The 21,714-nt window shown below is 34.0% G+C and overlaps 2 protein-coding genes across 3 annotated transcripts; one reads left to right on the forward strand and one right to left on the reverse strand.

Moving 5' to 3' along the window:
• Positions 1–2,291: 2,291 nt before the first annotated feature.
• LOC132642390 (uncharacterized) lies at positions 2,292–3,575 on the reverse strand. 2 transcript variants are annotated; one of them, XR_009583128.1, is made up of 2 exons: positions 2,593–3,575; positions 2,292–2,482 (listed from the first exon to the last, which is right to left on the reverse strand). XR_009583128.1 is itself a non-coding variant. In XM_060359614.1 (2 exons), exons 1-2 carry the CDS (start codon positions 2,836–2,838, stop codon positions 2,441–2,443), a joined length of 339 nt encoding a protein of 112 aa, XP_060215597.1. In that variant the 5' UTR covers positions 2,839–2,940; the 3' UTR covers positions 2,292–2,440. The 2 variants fall into 2 exon arrangements, 1 of the variants encoding a protein (XP_060215597.1); XM_060359614.1 differs by having other exon boundaries at positions 2,542–2,940.
• Positions 3,576–11,253: 7,678 nt separating this feature from the next.
• On the forward strand, positions 11,254–17,018 carry LOC132640731 (dnaJ protein homolog). The gene is made up of 8 exons (XM_060357475.1): positions 11,254–11,409; positions 12,831–12,998; positions 13,490–13,667; positions 13,788–13,929; positions 15,408–15,541; positions 15,632–15,774; positions 16,049–16,247; positions 16,542–17,018. Exons 2-8 carry the CDS (start codon positions 12,849–12,851, stop codon positions 16,868–16,870), a joined length of 1,275 nt encoding a protein of 424 aa, XP_060213458.1. The 5' UTR covers positions 11,254–11,409; positions 12,831–12,848; the 3' UTR covers positions 16,871–17,018.
• The last annotated feature ends 4,696 nt before the right edge of the window (positions 17,019–21,714 follow it).

The following is a 21,714-nucleotide window of genomic DNA, read 5'->3' on the forward strand; positions in this document are numbered from 1 at the left end:
CAAACTTTTCAATCATATTGGATTAGACTAAAACTGGATGAGACTTATTAGCACCAATATGAGAAACTGCGATGGAACTTCTCTAATGGTGGACAAATTGGATTTTTATTTTCACGATTTTATTTAATGTTATTCCAAATTACATGTGGCTTGTCGATACTTGCAGTAGTAATAACTTATGGGATATATGTGGATTTCTTTGTCTTTGACCTGTTCTACTTTAGCAATGCGACAATTGAAGAAGGTGGTTGTGGAAGACAAATACTCTCTCCGTTTAAAAAAGATTATTCTTTTTTAACTTGACATAAAATTTGAAAAATAAAGAAGACTTTTGAAATATATGGTCCTAAACAAGTCTTAGATATTTATGTGACTGTAAATCATTTCATAAACTTAAATTGTTTCTAAATATAAAAAATAAACAATTTTTTTAAGACAGACTAAAAAGAAAAGGAGGACAACCTTTTTAGGACGGAGAGAGTATTTCTTTCTACAACATAAAAAGTGAAGTTTGGAACGATCAAGGGCAGTTTTGTCATTTTATTCAATTCAAGTCTCTATCAAAGTGCAAGGTATTTAATTTCCAGATTGACATGTGTGAATATCAGCACATTGGGAGAAAATGAAGTCTATGTACATTTCTGAAAATATGGGTCCCGACTGTGGGCCCTATTTAGCAGCATTTTTATCAAAAATAAAGACCATTCAAATTCTTTTTTCTTTCTTTCTAAAATTAGCGTGATATCTTTTCTAATTACTAGCGGGGTTCACTTTTTTTTTTTTTTTTTTTTTTTGGATATTACTTGATTTTGATAATATAGGGTCCACTTTTTTTCCCATGAGTTTGGAGATGGTGAGTTTCACTTTTTTTTTCTTCCTTTTTTTATTGCTCGGTGTTATTTAGTATGAGGTCCACCCCTTTTTTTTAAGGGACAACGGACGACGAAGCATGGGTCTAAACCCATGCTTTATATAGTTTTTTTTTTTTGTTTTTTTTTTATATTGCTTGGTTTGTTTAGTATGGGGCCCACCCTTTTGGACATTATTAGTTTGCACTATTTTTATGCATATAATATATATATATATATATACTATGTTCAAAACACGATTGATATAACATTGTAATTTGTGTTCCGTATCTAAACTTTATTATATTAGTGTTTGCTACGAATACAAAGTCTGCACTTTATTTTTTGACATTGTTTATTTTTTTAATATGGGATTCACTTTTTTTTTTTTTATATATATATTGCTTGATTTTGTCAATATGAGATACTATGTTCAAAACACGATTAATATAATATTGTAGTTTGTGCTCCGTATTTAAAACTTTATTATATTAGTGTTTGCTACGAATACGCACGTGGCAATGAATCCATCATTATTGACTTAATGAGATACTTTGAAAATTACATGAATATTGTTTGATTTTTTAATACGGGGTGCACTTTTTTTTTGACATTATTAATTTGCACTATTTTTTTAATATTAGTTGTTGTTTAATATATATGGGACCCACAATTTTTTTTTATTAAGTTGGAACGGATATATATATATTAGAATTATGGGGCCCACATTTTTTTTAATATTAGTTGTTATTATTTAATATATATATGTGGGGCCCATAATTTTTTTTTAATATTAGTTGTTATTATTTAATATATATATATGGGGCCCACAATTAGTTTTTTATTAAATTGGGGACGGACGACGAGAAAGTGAGTTGGAACTCACTCTTCTTAATTGTAGTAAAGTTGTTTTATACTTCTATTTTGCTACTTTCAATTAAAGTAAATCAATGGATTAATTATAAATTTAAATAGAAAATATATTTGAATGTTGTGTCATTTAGAAATTTGAATTTAATTTACATACTATGAACTAATAAAAGTTTGATTTATTTTCCAACCTTACAAAATTAAAATTTGATAAACTAATAAGTGTGCTTTGGGTCCCATTTATAACAATGACTAAAAAATATTACATTTTCAAATTAATCAAATCAAAATTTAATATCTTATAATAGACTGCTTGCATTATTTTTCAAATTATTTCATAATTCTTAATTTTTTTTTTGTTTGTCAAACACGACATTTTATTTAGATATTAAGGAGCATACAGAGTAGCACCAGCTGATGTGGAGGCATCAGTTTTGGTTGGATCTTGAGAAAAGCCTACGTTAATAGTAGCAGTAGATATAGTAGAGATACTACCAGTAGGGATTACATCAGAGTTGAGGATACTAAGATTACCAAGTCTAGCTAGCTTATTACAAATCAAAAGTGGGACAGACCTAATACTAAAACGACCATTTTTGTCCTCCTGCAAGATGTTGTTTATCCAAGGAGGGGCTTCCAACAAAAAATGCATTTGCTCAGAGGTGGCTCTCTTTGAACGTTCAGTTGCTAGAACATGAGCCACCCTATTCCCTTATCTAAAGTTATGGCGGATTGGAGGATTCCCCAGATTCCTCATGAAGGACCTGCATTGAGAAACAATATTAGAAAATAGAGGAGGGGGATGTTGTAGTAAAGTAATTACCTCTGTAGCATATGTTTCAATTTCAGATATATTAAAGTGACGGAGACACACCAGACGGAGACCCTCAAGGAGGCCTTGAATCTCCATATGGGTAGAGTTGAGCCTACTAGTGCATTGGTAGTATCCCGCGACCCAGTTAGCGTTCTTATCCCGGAAAACACCACCAATACCACCCTGAGTAGTGTTGGCCGGGAAAGCACCATCAAAGTTGAGTTTGATACCATCTTGGTTTTGGGGGAACCATTTGATAGTTATAGGGAATTGCTTAGTAGGGGTAAGACAATTGGTGGAGTACATATATTCAAGTGTCCTGGAGATGACATAAGGAATAGGGACAGCGCGAGAGCTATTATATAAATGTTATAATTCTTAATACTAATATTGTTTTGTCTCAAATAAGAAAGGGAAAAGATTTTTTTTTATGCAAATTATCTCTTTTAAAATATTAATGAATTCTATGTAATATTATATTGGCAAATTTTGAGTTTTCACAAGCTTTATGTTCAGAGCCAAACATAACAATTTTCCATTTTACTATTTGGGACAGGAAATTATTTATTTTAATTGATTTGATATATATCTATAAATCGTAAACAAAGAAAACTTCAGTAAAAGAATTTAAAACTAAATCTTGATAGGATAGTCTAAAATATGCTTATAATTTAAAATTATATGTAATATTTTTCATTACAGTGACATAAATGATACAATTACTTTATTATGCATGATTTTATTATGAACGAAGTATTGAAATAAATATTGTATCATGCTAACATTCCTTTTTACAGTCGGTTAAGATAAATTACACACTTACTTTTGTTCAATAATGATTTACGCTTATAAATTCAACTAATGAGCAAGAAATTGGAAAGCAAGCTCTTCAGGATAATAACGTATAATAATTCATCCTAATGAAATTATAGATTCAACTTATGAGCAAGAAATTGGAAGGAATAACCTTTAGGACAATAATGCATAAAAAATCAACCTCGTGAATTTATATTATTATATTATACAATGGTAAAAAGAAATTTGAAGGCTAGATTCATAGAACTTTATATATTTTTTTTTTAAAAAAAGAATTTTATCATAATTAATACTATGCTTAATACATCAAGCATGTTCCAATTGAGGTTGATGAGTAAATGAGGTGATTTTTTTTTAAGTGGTTAATGTATTTAAATAATCGGGGCATTTGAGAATACGTACAGAAAGTTTGTCAAAATTTAAGTTTGAAGTATCTAATAGAAACAGTTTGTCATGTTTTCAAGTGCTTAATTGGAAAAGATATATGTTTTAAGTGTCTAAATAAACAAATTTAAGAAAATGTCAATGCATTAAGCCCTAATACTAACAATACTTGATAAAATTGTAGGATTAAGTTACTTTATTACTTTAATTATTCTAAAATTTTGCCTAGGATCAACAAAATGTTGGTTAAAAGATCCACAAAAATTTGTGAAATTATATATACATTTTTTCTTTCAATTTTCATTAAATAGGCAAAATAGACATAAATTTCAAATTTACTCTATATGTAACAGGGGTTCAGACTTAACACTAGTCAACTACCACAACTGATGAGAGGACCTACTCCTCATCAATGAACTTTTGGAATTCTTTTCCAATTCTATGAGTTTAATTTTTAATAGCATTGAATATATTAGATTCATGCCTACTATTTATTAAAATTTTAATAAATTTTTACACTAAATTTATGTTCCGCCAGAAGTTATGAGTTCTTGGACCCATACATAGAATGGCACATCCATCCTTATTACCACCAAATGTCCCAGCCGGCGGTGTTCATCAGTCGGTATAATACGAATTTTTGAATTCGATTTGATATTTTTTATATTCACTTTTTAAAATGTTTATATCAATATCATATCTAACTTAATTCGGTATAGTTTGATTTTCTCTTTTCGGTTTCAATTTATTTATTCTCATTTTATTCGATTTGATAACTTTGCTTTGTTCGGTCCGAAAAGAATTGTAACTTTCTTTTGTCGGTAAGTAAAATAATGGTTTAATTCATCAAAAAACCCTCGAACTTGTCCGTGAAATCCATTTAGACCCCCGAAATGAGACTCCTACCATCTGAACCCTCCAAAACCATTTTTACCGTGTCACTTGGACACAATTTATTGAGGTGGCACAGCGCGTGCATTACACTTGCTCTTGAGTGCGTGAATAATTTCTAATTATGATTTTCTTTTTTTAACCTCCATAAGCCGTAAAACCTTGTTACTCGTTACTTAGTGCCATCATTGGTTTGGGGATATGGTCTATACAACAATACAGATACAGGCAAAGCAAATGGACTAGGTTTGGGGAGATCGAATGAACCAGGTCTACATACTTGTTCTATCTCAGAGACAGATCCAGTAAATAAGCCAAAAGTGAATCAGTCAGAAACAGTTGCAAGACAAGGGTGATTGAAACAGATTTATAGACATGTTCCATCTCAGACACTGAGGTGATTTAGAGATGGATGAACCAGGTGCTTGAACCAATTCCAAAAACATGTTCTAGCTTAGAATCCTACTGCGAGTAGGGATTTGTGTTTTATGGTAAAGACTTGGTGGACAAGTTTTCAGGATTTCTTAATAATTATCAAGATACTTAAGACTCCTACAAAGACACTAAAGCCACGTGAATACAAGAATCCCAAGTCAACTCAAACCCTAACTCTCATAATAGGCCTTACCATGTAGGGATTGAGTTCAGCCGATTTGATGCAAACCTAGTATTATATATATATATTCAAATCCTGTCATGAAGAAGTTTACACACTCACAAAGAGAGAAAATCAGAATATTGAACAAACACAGTCAATGCGATATTTGACAGAATTCACAAAAGTACACCCTGATACATCAAAGAAGATTGAGGAATCTGTTCATAGAGTTAAAGTTATAGTTCTTAAGTCTAGATTTGTGTATTAGGTTTGTTTATCGTGTTGTAACTTTATCAGCTCTCACAAAAGCAATTACTATAGGTATAAAATGTTAGTCAAATTCAACTTCAAGTTGGGATAACTTGAAGTGGGCTCATTAGTCTAGGGAGATTAGTGAGATGGGAATTATAGCTTAGTTCCTAGGTTATAGAGTTGTAACTTGAATTTGCAAAGGCTCACTGTTGTAGTGGATTTGGAAAAAATCATACGGAGGTGTAGACTGTGGTTTTTTCACCCTTTGTGATCCGGGTGGTTTCCACGTAAAGCTATTGTGTTCTTACTTTCCTGTTCTTTATTATTCTGCAAACGATAGCGTGGAACAGGTAGAGTGACATGTTTTATCCTCTAGGCGAAAATCTGGTATACAATAGGACAAATAACTAGTCGTGCAGAATATCATGCACAATTACAACAAATTATAGTTCGAGTTTCTAAATCAAATTTATTAACAAATTTAAGGAATTGTCAATATATTCAGCCTTATCCTAAACATACTTATAACACCAAGTCAAATCATCAAATAAACTGGTTTGATGCTTTAATTAATAACTTGTTGATTACCTCATTTGAGACAATTTCAACTTCAAGGTGTGCAAGTTGCACCAAAGTTTCCTTTTAAATAACATCTTTTTGGTATAAATTAGTAAGAATTAGTAGTATTAGGGGCAGATTTAGGGTGTTGTGTGGGGGGTTTTTGAGAACTCAATAATTTTTGCACTGATTTTGTATTTATATTAAGAAATCCAATAAATGTATAACAATTACAAGTTGAGAACCTATTAATAAAGTGTGTTGTTGGTCTATGGTAGAAAGGGAACAATGTATTCACTTATCAGATATAATCCTTGATATATGTAAAAATATGACACATTTAATCCAAAGCCCTAAATTTAACATTTTTACTTCAAAATCTGTTAAAACTAACCACTTTTTCAACAAAAAGAAAGAAAGAAAGGTAAAAGACTAACGTTGTCTCCAAACAAAATTGAGATTAAAGAAGTAGGTATACAGGAAAAAATTCACTCACTTATACTGTGCAGTTGAAGACCAACTTTAGTACCCTTGATGAGAAGGACTTGGAATGAAAAGATTACCATATTATATATATGATTTTGAGTATAAGAGCACTAAATTGTGGCCTGTTGTTTCCAAGTAAGAGATAATGTCTATTTAAAATTTAAATGGTCAAATACTGTTAGCTAAAATGCAGGAATTCTCAGACGAATCTAATGTTTTAGCAGCTGGACAGGAGTCTTACGGAGAAACTCGAGTAGACAGCTATGGAGGATGAAAAGGGAAGAAGATGAAGGATAGAATTCAATAAAAAAACTGTAGTATATTCAAATGATGAATGAATTCGTATTGATATAATGCCTATTATAGAAATGAGAAAGAATCTAAATTGTTAATCGCTTCTAACTAAAGTCAATAGCCTATAACTAGCTGTTAATATGGCAATGCTAACTAACTAACTTGACTAGCTAATCCATTTTCGTGTAACAGTACTCCTTGTTGCTAAGAGATCCTTGACCTCAAGGATCAAAATGAGGGAACCTTGCCTTAAATACATTAAGGAGTTCCTAGGTAGCAAAAAATTCTCATAATTTGTGAATGCTCCAAGAAGTAAATGTTATGTCAATTCTGTGACCAAGAATGTCATAATGTCTAGAAATGCCAAAGTTCATTGTTGATTTAACTAACTTGATGTTAAACTCAGGGTCAGTAATCAAGATATCATCAATGCTGATATAATTTTGTTTCTTGGCTTTAACGTAGACAACACTATGCTTCTGTTCTAATGTAGCAGGATTGTTTAGCTATGCTTCTGTTCTAATGTAGCAGGATTGTTTAGCTCATCAGAGAGATCTACCAAAGCCCTTTTGATCTCAATGACATGTTGTTCATCAAGTTTCATTTCCTTTCTTTCATCTTCAACCATTTTTATGAGAACCTTTCCATCAAGTGGTTCAACTCCAAATGCTTCACACTCATCTAAATTCAGTTACTCCAGCTTTTCTTTTTTCACAATAAAGGAACTCTCATCATCTAGAGTACTATTTAATTCAGCCATGCTCATAACTTGTAAAGGAAGCATTTTTTCTACTCCATTTTCACAATATTCATGTGTCTGTCTCGAGCCATTGATAACTGGAAAAGGTCATCCATTCTTCCTAGCATATGCAGTTTCTTCAACTGTCGGACTCATCTTTTTGAATAAAGGCATGAAAGTGGAATAACAGAAACAACTGATTGCATCCATTCCCCTTGACATCACCATTGTCCTCAAGAGTGGAGTATGGACTAATATTTTGATAATTGACGACTTCTAATGGTGCGACAATACAATAATTCATAAAGTATATAACATGATCACACATTCTCATCCTAGATTGTATTCCTTCCTTGTTCACATCCCACAACTGCTCATTCCCTTGTAATAAGTTTTGGTCTTTCTGCTATTATTAGGAAGAGTGATTGCTCAATCTCTTTCCATGGGCAGGTCTTATTGTCACTCTCTAAGTTTAACCATAAATCGTAGTAAGTCATGATCTGGAAAGAATTGTATCAGGACGATCTGTCATGAGAGTACTTCTTCTAAGCATCTCTTGAGTAAACATCACAATTCTGCAGTTAATTGTATTTTTCACCCTCGGAAGCCTAATTCGATCATTTTTTAGTTCAGAGAATTGTTGATGGCCTTTATTATCAACAAACCTATCCAATTCCCATTGTTTTACACCAACTTCACTATGCTTCTCTTTTTCATTATCCAAAATCATATTCTCATATTCCAACATAGAAGCATTACAAGAATTCACCTTAAAATAACCAACCAAAACAGGGTACAAGAAGTCACTTGTACATAATCAGATATCATAATATTCCTGAACATCCCATTTCTTTCGGGCATTCATGTAAGAAGCAACTACATCTCTTTCAAAATTTGAAATTTCATAAAAAACAAAAAACAGATCAAATCTATCTAGGGCCTTCTAGAACTCGAAAATGAAAGAACTGGGAATGCACGAAGAATCTGTGCGTTCCAGCTTGTATATCCTTCTTGTTTCTTATTCTCACTAACTCATCTTCATTGGAAATAATTTTTTCACTATTTAAAGAAGTTCTAAACACTTTGTTCCCATTTTCTTTGGAAAGAACATCGAGAACCAAGCCTCCAAAATCCCTGTATCACTCTATCTTCCACACCAAGTGCGTCAAGAGACCAATCTTCAAAAGCATCTACATCACCTTCATTTTTCATAGAAAGTGTGGCAAGAAGCATGCCTTCAAGAAGTTCAGGTACCGTTGTTGAAGAATTTGTATCCAGAGAAGAAATTTCAGCATATTCATCAAATTGTGGCTGAGATTGGTTCCTCCAATTGCTACTTCAAGATCAATCTATCCAACAATTCCAGACTTCCAGTGCACATTTCAACTTTCCTTTCACATTTTTGAGTTTAATTTTAATGTTTACGAAATGATTTTGAAAAGTTCACATTCTTCTACAGTCTAAGAACCGTAAGGCTCTGATGCCAATGTTAGCCAAAATGCAGGGTTTCTTAGAGGAATATGAGAATTTAGCAGTTGGATAGGATTTACGGAGAAACTCGAGGGGACAACTATAAAGGATGAAACGGGAAGAAAACGTAGAATAGAATTTAATAGGAAAACTATAGTATATTCAATTATGAATGAATCCGTAATGATAGAATGCCTTTTATAGAAATGAGAAAGAATCTAATTAGGCAACCGCTTCTAACTAATTCAATAGCCTGTAATTAACTGCTGATATGGCAATGCTAATTAACTAACTTGACTAGCTGATCCATTTTCGTGTAACTAATACTAGCTTTGATGTTTCTGAAGTAGTTTAATCCCCTACACTCTTGTGAGAGGTAAAGTATAAATGTTATGCCCCTCCTCCCACCCCCTCTTGATTGAGTTTAACACTTGCTCTCAATAAGTATCTCAGTTGCTTTTCTTGTGCTGAGATCAGATCATTGGAATACAGAGTTGATGTTTTTTACAAAGATACTATTTTCAATCATGAAAGCTAAAACATATTAACTCACATATTATAGAATAGAAGTACTAGTTAGGTGAATAGAGCGAGACAACAATTTGTCAGAAAAATTTGCAGAATAGATTCGAAGAAGAAGAAAGCCTTGAGGCGTGAAAATTCAATGCCCTTAAAGAAATATTGTTTGTATATTCTTTAAGGGATACATACAAGGTTCTTTAGGATTCCTCAAAGCCAAAATGTCAGTGAAGAATATTTAACCGCTTTTAGGGTAACACAATTTATAGCAGAAGCAGACAATTTCGAAAAAGTACCTTTTTTTCTGAACATGTGTTTGAGTTAAAACTTAAATTTAAATTTAAAAGTTAAGTTTTAAATAAACTAAACTGTAACAGAAAATAAATACGAAAATTAAAAATAGTCTTTTATTTAAAGGTCGGACCCGGCTCGCGCCCAAGCCCCAAGTCTAAGTCCAAGTGGTTGGGATCACTTATTCAGTACACATGAAGGGCTAAAATACTTAAACCTTTTCATTTCTTCATTTCCCATCGATGTGGGAACGTTCCCCTTTACAATTACAAACTATTCAACACAGTTTTAGATGGAGTTTTCGATTCCCAGATCCATTCTCGTTCTAACATGCTAATAACGATTTAGGTAAGGCCACGACTAAGCGGAAATGCCCTACACAAGAGCTTACTTCCGAAATTAACAATTTATGCTTTTCTTTAATTTTGGCTTTCCTACCGCTCTTTTCTCGAGTGTGGTCGCCATAAATATTTTGTCTAGTAAATACTCTTTAAACATGGTACAAAAGGAGCGTTGGTCATGTGTCTAATTATCACATAAGCTATGAGCATATCACAATTCCAAGTCATATGGTAGAAAATACATTAGTTCTTTCTCCTTTTGAAAAATTCGTTTAGTTTTAAGATACTTTTCACTAAAATTGTTAAATTTAGGGATTTGGATCAAAGATGTCATCCTCTTAAATATATCAAGGGCTATATCAGCCAAGTACATATATTATGGATCAAAATGGTGCAACCCCCTTAAGAGGTCTTTGGTGGCTAGTTTGGAGGTAAGTTATGCATGTATTAAATTCTACAAAAGTAATACCACATTCGGTAATTGATTAGGAAATAAGTCATTCATACATGAAATTGATATGGTATTTAGTTTGCAATTTAGAAACTCACATAATTAATATATATGTATAAATTATGAGAAAATCTATATATTATTTTATACATGATAGAAGGTGGAATAATCAATATATGAATAACTAATCCCGTATAAGTACATAGATTCGTTCCTAATTAATCCATGTATTACTAATACCTTCTTCATTCTAACAAGCTACCAAACGAGGCTGAGGACCATTTTAGTCATTTTCTCAAACAATTTCTCAAAAAATGATTTTCTCAGCATTTTCCGTTACACCACCGGCCAAAATCCTAAGGGGTCGTTTGGTTTAAGGTATAAGGTGGTTTATCCCAGCACTAATTTTTATACCATGTTTGGTATAAGGTATAAATTAGTGCTGGGATAAATTTATACCTTGTACCAAACATGGTATAAAAATTAGTGCTGGGATAACCCAGCTTATACCTTCTTAACCCACTTATACTGGGATTATTTTATACCATCTTTTAGATGGTATAAAATAATCCCAATAGATGGGATAAATTAGTCCCGGGATTATAATCCCGGGACTAGTGAGTCCTTAAACCAAACGACCCCTAAATGAAAACCTTTTGAGAAGGAAAAACACATGTCATCTTCCCCTTGTTGTTCAATAACAAAAAGGAAAGCTGCTCTTCATTTCTCTCTGTAACAACAACAACAATTCTTCTTTCTCTCGCTCTTTACAGAAACTATTTTCCAGGTATTTTTCTTTTGTTGTCTACAAATCTTCCATCTTCTTGAAAATCTAATTCTTGGGGTATCATTTAATTGTATGTTAGCTTTGTTTATACTTTCTATATATTTTTTGGGGCTCTTTTTACTAGTTCAGCTGTAAAGTCGTTTTTTTTTTTGTATTACTCTGTTGCTTATTTGTTTCCTGTTAATTCTTGAGCTATGGTGTTTTGAAGCTTGCTGCAACTTATTTATGTCTACTCGGAAAGAAGATTTACCTGGTTTAGCCCAGTTTTTCCTTAAACACCTCTTATACACTTTTACAAAAGGTGGACACATAATGTCGTATGATGTTTGTAGAATGTTGTATAGCGTGTGTATAAGCACTGTTGCGTAAAAAAGGTTGGTTATGCGAGTGTAAACTGAAAATATGGCTATGTAGGTGTAATATATTATGTTTGGTTGTATATTTTTTTGATAAAGGTAACATGTGTTTGGTTGTATATTTTTGTAAAAATACCTTATTTATTTATATTTTAATTCCTCTTTCTCTTTATTCATGTGTGATTGGATAGACAGTTCTCTATATAATCTATAGCTGTAAAGTTTGAGTCTTTGCATCTTATTGGTATATTGGCATTTACATAGATAGACACTTAAACCAAGCCTCATCTAGCAAATAAACACTCCAACTTTGAGAATGCACATCTAGACACCTCAACTTGTCCCCACTATGTCTCGTGGACACCCGATGCTGATGTGGCACATAAATTTTGAAGATGTTTGATGACCCTTTTTTAAGTTGGAGTATTCAACTGATACAGTGGAGATGAGTTGAGGTGTCTAGATGTACATTCTCAGAGTTGGAGTGTTTATTTGCCAGTTGAGGCCAAGTTTAAGTGTCTATCGATGTATTATGTCTTAGAGTTATGAGCTTCACATAGCTTCTATTGCTTTGGTGAAGGTAATATTTAAAGAGGTCTTGGTAAATTTATAGGGATTTTAGAACCAGAAAAGTTAGTTGGGAATTGGGATATTTAAATGCTAAGTACTAAAAGTGCAGGCACCATGAAAAAGATTTAATTTCTTGCTATTAGGTTTCATATATAATTGGTTTATTAGATATACTAAGATAGTAGAAGGGAAGGCAGAAAAGGAGTTAGAATCACATATAATAGAGATTGGCTTTTTCCCTTCTCTTTTTTTTTTTTTAAATTGCTATAGGACTGCAAATGAAAAATCTTCTATGATCTGCTGTTTTTGTGCTTGAATTACTAGTTGGAACTTTTCCTATCTTAACCTATTTTTTGTGGATTTTGCTAGTTTTAATACTTCCCTACCCCAATTGACTGATAATCAATACATCTCAGATCCCTATTTACTGCACATATTGTATTAAATTTAAATAAGTTAATCCTAAAATGGTTGGATTAATAAAAATTATTGCAGGTATTAAGGTGATTCATAATGTTTGGACGGGGTGCAAGGAGGAGTGACAACTCCAAGTACTATGAGGTTCTTGGTGTTTCGAAAAATTCTAGTCAAGATGAACTTAAAAAGGCATACAGAAAATCTGCTATAAAGAATCATCCTGACAAGGGTGGGGACCCAGAAAAAGTGAGTTGCTCTTCTTATACATGTAGTTAAAATTTTCTGCATGTTGGTATTCCAGATATGTTGTGTCTAGACCAACAACATCATACCCAGTGAAATCCCACAAAGTGGGGTCAGGGGAGGGTAGAGTGTACGTAGACCTTACCCCAACCTTGGGAGCTATGTTGCTCGGACTCTCCAAAAATGATGCTGCACTCGTGTCGGATCCTTCAAAAATGCACTACTTTTAGAGGATCCGACACGCACCCGTGTCCATTTTTGAAGAGTCCGAGTAACATAGCTTGGGAGGTAGAGAGGCTATTTCCTGTAGACCCTTTACACAAGGACAAGCAAGTCAAAACAGTATAAAAAGCCATGGCAAAATACTACATAATGCATGATAAAGCTGTCTGTGAAAAAAAGGAGTTAGTGTCTAGACTGAGGGAACCTTTTGATTCTGATGCTTGTTTTGTTTTTGATCATACGTTTCTTTGTCCTGTTTTATCTCCACTCAGTTCAAGGAGTTGGCTCAAGCATATGAAGTTCTAAGTGATCCAGAGAAGAGAGAACTTTATGACCAGTATGGTGAAGATGCCCTTAAAGAAGGAATGGGTGGTGGTGGTGGTGGTGGTCACAACCCATTTGACATTTTTGAGTCCTTCTTTGGTGGAGGTTTTGGTGGAGCTTTTGGCGGTAATAACGATTAATGACTCATCTCTCTCTAGAAAGAGGCCTTCTGCTAAATTCCTCTTTGTTATTGTTATCATTTTTAATTTTTTGGTTGAAATATCCCATCTACCCTGGTTATCTCAGGTGGTGGTAGCTTCAGAGGCAGCAGAAAGAAACAAGGAGAAGATGTAGTGCACACTCTAAGGGTTTCTCTGGAAGACTTGTACAATGGCGCAGCAAAAAAGCTCTCTCTTTCACGGAACATATTGTGCCCAAAGTGTAAAGGGTATTTCTCTTTCTTTAATTATCTAACTTTTTTTCATTCACTGATTTTCAAGATAATCCGTTGTGTGATGACAATGTTTTTTGAAATTCTTTTGTTCTCATTAAGGCTGAGAATCAATATTGAGTTCTGTCACTGAACATATATCGGAAAGAATTTGAATAAATTAGGAGTACAATAGAGAAGGAATGGCGTGTCTTCAATTTTTGTATACACGTACTAAATGGTGACTCTGGTTCATCAGGACCTTTTGTGATTCTTTGTGTTGGTCCTTTTTTTGGTTCTCTTTCCAATGATTCTGTCTATACATTGAAATATGATAGTCAGAAGCATTAGTTAATGACAAGTACCACGTAAACCTGAACTTCATGAATAGGTTCTTCTACCTAATTGATGGACTCCTGTAGAGCCCATTCATAAATTTTGCAGTGCAGATTGGTTACATGTATTCCTAAGTAATGCAAACACCAAAATTGGGTAAGCTCTGCGTTTCACTCATATATGAGTCCAAATGGACCACTTTCGAAGATATGTCTGATGCTGTGTTCTAAATACTTTTGGAAATGTTGAAATTCAGACACCCTTTCCACTCCTCTAGGAACAGATTAGGATTACCAACTTTCTGCTAGTTTTCTTGGTGTAACAAAACAAATCTTTTTATAGAAGAAAGTTAGTCATTTGTTGTATACAAAAAGTTGTAATAAAACAAATTCTCCTCACCTTGGTCTGTCCAAGTTCTAAATGGGAAGGCAGAAAAGACTTCTCTGATAGATAAGATACTTATGGACTTCTGTTTCCCTTGGCACTTTGAACACCTTTAGGTGCCCTGTTAATATTTTGTAGGACATTGAAAGGCCTGGATCTAGTTTTTTATGTTGTTGAAACATTTGAAATTGATGGACTAGAAACATTTAATGTCTTTGTCATGCTAGTTTCCATTTCTGTGATCCTTAAATGGGATTTGATGATTTACTTTTGTTTGGAAAAAAAAAGTGGGTTGATATTAGTTTCCATCTGCAGTATAGCTATCATCTATATGGATGCTTACTAAGGTGGTTATGGCCTATGGGGGACTCGTTTGCCTTGTTCCTCCTCTATTTGGTGGGGGTGGGAGTGAGGTTGCTATTGTGAAATTTAATTTAACCTCTTAAAATTAACATATTTGAGAAAACATCACATCATTTTTGGTAGAAATGATAAGAAAGGAAAGAATGATAAAAAATAGAATTTTGCTGTACATATTGTCCTCATCTAAAAATTCACCTCTTTCACCTTGTGGGTCTATATTCACACCAGAATCTCCGCAATCTGAATGAAGAGATTAAAGGGCTTTACCCTCCTTATTTATTAGTTGAATCTCATCTTTATCGGCTTTTTTAAATTGTGTTGCTGATCATTTAACTTGTTCTCAGCATGTATGTTCTGTTGAACTTTACTGGTGAACATTTATTATTTTGTATATGATTTTCTTACATTATCAGGAATGGTTCAAAGAGTGGAGCCTCTGGAAGATGTTACGGATGTCAAGGTACTGGAATGCGTGTTACAACAAGACAAATAGCTCCAGGCATGATTCAACAGATGCAACATGTTTGTCCCGAGTGTCGAGGCTCAGGTAATGAGATATTCCTGTAATTCTAATTTCGGTCTTCTATGTAAAGGAAAAACATTAATTATAACTATGAATCTTTCTTTGTTAATACAGGAGAGGTTATAAGTGACAAGGATAGGTGTCCTCAGTGCAAGGGAAACAAAATTACACAAGAAAAGAAAGTACTGGAAGTGAATGTTGAGAAAGGGATGCAACATGGTCAGAAGATCGTTTTTGACGGGGCAGCTGATGAAGCTGTGAGAGTTTTTTACTATGCAAATTGCTTAGCTTTTGCAATTCCCAATACATGTTAAATTGTGCCTCCACAGTTCTTAGGCAATATTTGCAAACAACAACGGATCCTTCTTCCCAAGTCTAATCTATTCGAATCTATAAATTTTGAAGTCAGTGCAGGATCGTGAATTGAATATATATCCTGATATACAATATCGTCGATCCTATCTGCTTTCCTTTTGCTGTATTGGCAGGCGATATCTCGTTTCTCATAGTTGTTTTTGTGGTTATATGCAGCCAGATACGGTCACCGGCAACGTCATTTTTGTATTACAACAGAAGGATCACTCAAAGTTCAAGCGGAAGTCTGATGATCTTTATGTGGAACACAAACTCAGTTTGACAGAAGCTCTCTGTGGCTTTCAGTTTGTCGTGACTCATCTGGATGGTAGGCAGCTTCTGATCAAATCTAGCCCTGGAGAAGTTATAAAGCCTGGTAAGGAATCCTTCAGTTTGTGCTTAATTACTTGGGCTTTTTTCATTTTTGGCCCGTCAGCCGAAATTAATTACGGGCACTAGCCAAAGTACATAGAACACTTACACTGATAATGTATATTATGTGCACACTATATGTATATGATATGTATATTTATACTTCATATACAAAACCTATACATTTGCTGGCTATTATTTTTCTGAGAGGTCCAAAAATGTAATTATCCCTAATTATGATTACTTTGTGAAGTGAGATGTGATTTATATATGATCCTCATTTGGTTGTCTCTTGCAGATCAATATAAGGCAATAAATAATGAAGGAATGCCCCATTACGGAAGGTCATTTATTAAGGATCGGCTTTATATCCATTTTAATGTGGAATTTCCAGAATCTGGAATTCTTTCGCCGGAGAAATGCCGTGCTCTTGAGGCTATTCTGCCACCTGGACCAGGGAAGCGGTCATCTGATATGGAATTGGACAATTGTGAGGAAACCACTATGCATGATGTCAACATGGAGGAAGAAATCAGGCGCAAGGAGCAGCAACGCAGACGAAAGGCTTATTATGATACAGATGATGATGAGCCAAACGTACATCGTGTGGGTTGTAACCAACAGTAAAATTTCCAGATAGTGGTATTTTGGTTAGTCCCATTTTTGTCTATGCTCGGTTGGCTGTTTTGGTTAGGAATTAACTGTGGCTTTCTTTTTGGTTCTTCTTCAGATTGTTATGTTGGTCTCAATGCTGTAGGTTTTTTTTGGTCCTAAAGTTCATTGCTAGCTCTATTGGGCTTCCTCAGCTCTTATTGTCGTATCCCATTTTAACCGGGTTAAATTAGGAGTACAACATTTTGGTGATTTCTATTTATTTTATTTTAAGGAGTCGCCACCTAATTAATTTTAAAGGTGAATTAGGACACCTAATTATTAACTAAGGTAAAGCTATCTAAATTTCCGTTAATGGTCTGCTTAATTAGTGTGATTCTAGGTAAGGGTTCTAATTATCCTAAAGGGAAGGGGTTAGGCATCCTTTAGAATCCGCCAACGGCGGTTTACCGGTCAAACTTAGGTTAATTAATTAGGGCTAAATATAGCGTTTAGTTTTTTAGAAAATGGCTTACAATTATCGCTAAAAGTTTTAAGGGAAAATAATGTTAGTTAAAATAAGATTTACAGAAAATATAATAATTTGTACAAAATAAGAACTTTAACATGTAAAATAATTGGACTTATTCTATAAATAGAATATAAGACGAGATGAGTTTTCTTTCTCTTTTGTTAACTTTATTTTAACTATATTTGGCTAAATATGTATAATCGGATCAATCTAAAATATTTATAAAATATACTTGGATTAATATTTGTGTGTTAGTGACGTTTTAATTTCTAAGATAGTAACAATAAAACATAATTCCTTTGATTCAAAGCATACTATTTTAAAAATCAATTATTCTGAAAATGAATATCAAGATACTATAAATAATGTAAAAGAAGAAAATGAAACTAGAATTAATTGGTTTTTCTTAAATTAACTACCCCTTTCACTGAAACTAAGTTTCATACTAATTCTACTAAGGTTCATTTAGCTAAGGAAACAAAACAAGTAAAATGTTAGTTGCACAAATACAAATCTAATGCATAAAATGAAATAAAGGAGCAAATGATATTAAAATGGGCTCAGCCCACTTTAGGACTGCTGAGAAACTGTTCACGCTATTGGGCCTTAGCCCAGAATTTCCGTTTCTTTTGTTTTGCTGCGGATAGAGGCTGGACACGGGATGAGTCGTGTTGGGCTTTTAACCCAACGCCAAATGTGGAAGAAGATGAGTCGCTTGGACTCGTATGCGATGGTCATGCATAAAATGAAAGGAAAAAAGGATTAGTATGTGATCCATAAATAAGACTAAGCATATACAATGTAAACTCAAAAGAGGGAACAAATTTGAATTGTTACGACCAATTCCCCTAATGAAAGAGATCAAGTGAACACGCACCACAATTTATGAGCCAAAGCATACACGCGGACAGAGTAGACATTATGGCAAAGTCAAGACAAGATGGTACCTTTAGTAGTTGGTTTATTAATTCCTACTGAGAATACCGAAAGAGTTAAAGATGCTCTCGTTCACACTAAAAGAGGACAATACGCTTGTATCTATAATAACATGATAAATGGGAATTATATCTTGACCAACCTACTGTGAGATTGGAAAAGCTGAATGGTCAGCCTATGTTTATTCGTTAATTCCAAATTACCACGATACTGATCATACAACTTTCAGATAAAAAAAAATAGACACTGATGACCGCTTCTGCCAAACAGCAACTGTCACCGCATTTTCACTAAGCCAAGTTCCCAAAATATCACAACCTCAGGGGGCAGGACAGAGAGGACAATATGGAATGTAAAGTATATTTTTTTTTCCGTGTAATGAGGATGAAAACAACAGTGACCAGATCTCTTCACCCAAGTCAAAACAAAACACCATGCAAGGAAAGCATACCATTCTAATTCTAAATGACTTTCAAAGAAAAGTATAAGTTGTTCAAGGATTTTCTCAACGTTATAACCTCTTTTAGACCTTGTTTTAGACAAATGAATATTTAAGCTAGGTGGTTTTAGCCTTATTAACATTTTCAAACATTAACATGAAGCGCAAAGTGGACATAGTTCCATTAACATGAAGTGCAAAGTGGACATAGTTCCCATGTGATGAACTAACACAGATTTCCTATCATTTTCAGTTTCATAAGTCCAGTAACCATATACTCAGACTAAGACACAAGTATTTCAATTCAAAATAAACAAAATCTTAGAGCAGAGTCATTATCAAATCCTACAAGAACATGACAACACACAAACCAATCTGAATGGCTTGAACAAGTCAGTGATAGATTCAGGGGTACAAGGGGACATTACGTAATTATACAAACCAGCACTAACAAACACATTGACATTTGCAAGGATAGACAGGCCCTTATATTCATACTAAGCTTAAGCGAGTTGAGATAAATAAGGAGGACGCTGATCAAGAAATTACAGTAAAGGCATATTGACTCAACACAAAACTATTAAGCTATATTTAACAGAGTAGTATAAGCCATAGGGAGTTATAATCACATGCTTTTGATTAAATAAAGGACTTGTCATACAATGCTTAACCATAGAGTAACAGTTTAAGTAATAGATAATAATTGGACTTAATCAGACAGGTTTCATAGCCACAACTAATTTCAACACAAAATAAGACAAATAGGGATAGACTCTCTTAAAATTATGTATAATACACTACATACCCGTAGCAAACAGGGGACAATATATGGGTTCAAACCATAATGTTTAGAATTAAGGAAATTACAGATTCAACTAGCTAAGACCAAAGCCAACAATATAGAACAACAACTTGCTTCAGACCTTCCTATGGTTCTATGCAGCACATTAGTGATAGGATTTGAATGATATTGACTATAGGCAGAGTTAACTCCTTTTCATATCTCAAATGATACATATGCAGGTAAGAGTAGTTAAATCCTCTCTGCTGAAGTTTGAAAGTATAAGGAAAGAACAGGGCAGATTTGGATTCTTTTAATGTTAATGTTTTCCTTTCAGATGGCAATCAGGGTGTTAAGGAAAGAAATCAAATAGCATTTTGAGTGGCAATCAAAATCACATTGCTGGACACTTAGTGTTACACCTCGGAAGTTTCTCCGTACTTGTATGATGAGTGGAATGATGAAAAGTTGAGTGAATGATGTTTTGTTAAGTCGGGAATGGCTAATTAAGAATTTTTGGAAATAAGAAAGTCGCGGAAAAGTTTTCAGCCAGTGGTCGTATATGGCACTATACGGCCCGTAAAGTGATTTACGGACCGTATAGTGCAATCGTCCTCCAGCTTGTCAAAAATCCCAACTTTCTGTAAATGTTGAATATGGTTAAATACGACCCAGTTTACGGACCGTAAACCAGGTCGTAAACTACCATGTCCATCAGCCAAAACTTTCTGTCTTTGAAATGGTTAAATACGACCACAGTGGACGGATCGTAAATCAAAATACGGTCCGTATATGGTGGTTTACGACCACTGTTCACCCCGACAAGAATTCATTAAAGATCAGATTTTGTGATTTTAAAAAGGGACTTAGGCTTCATATTACTTCATTATTCATCCAACAACTCAAGAGACCTCTAGAACATTCCAAATAATTCCTCCACAAGAATTCAAGAGAATTAAAGGGAATATGAAGACCAACAACACTAATTCCATGGAATCAAGTGTAAGAACACATCGAAGGATCTTCTAAGTCAAGAAATTCCCAAGAAGGTGGAACTAGGGTTGTGGCTAATTGAAGTATTTCAACTTAAGGATTGTTCAACCATCATCCAAGGTAAGTCTTATGATTATTCCATGTAGTTTGAAGTATTGGAAAGCTTAGACACTTGAAATGTAGAAGAACATAGAAATGGGTCATTACTGAGTGAATAGTGACATAATTGAAAGATAGTGGAATTGAATCATGAAAGTTGAAGAGTTGTGATTATGAATACGTTATAATGATGTTTATATCATGAAACAAGTATTAAACGCGTGAAAACACAAAGATGAGTTATAAGGAGAAATATGGGAAAATTAGAGGAAAATGGTGGATTTTGCCAAACGCACGTAAATGACGATTGTCGATTATGATATTGCGAATAATATTATGAATATTGGGAGTTGATATAGAACGTGAGAAAAGTAGTATGAGCGAAGGAAGCGTTGTCCGACTTCTCCTAGAATTAGCGACGTGTTCTTATAGTCAGTTACTAATGTTGATATGAACTCTCTTATGAAGGTAACGACGTGATATCGACGGAGAACAAGTGAGCGATATCTTAGCTAAACGACCAAGGTATATGAGGCTAGTCCTTCTTTCTAATGGCATGAATCTTTTAGCTTGAATCCCTATTCCATCCATGACTTCTTACATTCTAAGAAAGTTAAAAGCTTATGCCTATGAATGTCTATATGAGATAAGTTATACGATATGATGACACTAGAATGATGATGATGTTATTCCTTGCCTACACTCACCTTATGTACTAGTCCTTTCAAGGTGAAGCAGAACGTCCATGATGGTTCCATAATGTAATCGGGGGATCACGACATTACGTCACCCCGATAGAGTAAAGTTGATCATGAGTCTTATATACGCATTATGACAAGATAAGTATTTTATGGTACGCATATTACTATGAGCATTTACATTGAGCATGTTATGAGCATTTCACACCGGGCCTAGTTGGCCGGGCAGACACCGCTTCGGCGGGCGGCGATACGGATACACCACGACCTACGGGCGTGGGCAGACACCACTAGTGGGCGGCATGAGATGGTACCCCGGACGCGGGAGGCCTGGACGCGGGCTAATATTATTGATTATCACACCGTTCCGACAAGGACGGGCAGCTTGCATATGATGCATAC

This window comes from Lycium barbarum, chromosome 5 (genome assembly GCF_019175385.1).
Source record: "Lycium barbarum isolate Lr01 chromosome 5, ASM1917538v2, whole genome shotgun sequence".
Taxonomy (NCBI): domain Eukaryota; kingdom Viridiplantae; phylum Streptophyta; class Magnoliopsida; order Solanales; family Solanaceae; genus Lycium; species Lycium barbarum.

Excerpts from the sequence above, each read along its gene's own strand:
- LOC132642390 (XM_060359614.1), bottom strand. The coding sequence starts at position 2,838 with ATGTACTCCACCAATTGTCTTACCCCTACTAAGCAATTCCCTATAACT. Across the intron at positions 2,483-2,541 it reads TTGAAACATATGCTACAGAG|GTCCTTCATGAGGAATCTGG; the intron begins GTAATTACTTTA and ends TTCTCAATGCAG.
- LOC132640731 (XM_060357475.1), top strand. The coding sequence starts at position 12,849 with ATGTTTGGACGGGGTGCAAGGAGGAGTGACAACTCCAAGTACTATGAG. Across the intron at positions 15,775-16,048 it reads ACGGGGCAGCTGATGAAGCT|CCAGATACGGTCACCGGCAA; the intron begins GTGAGAGTTTTT and ends GGTTATATGCAG. Across the intron at positions 16,248-16,541 it reads TGGAGAAGTTATAAAGCCTG|ATCAATATAAGGCAATAAAT; the intron begins GTAAGGAATCCT and ends TGTCTCTTGCAG.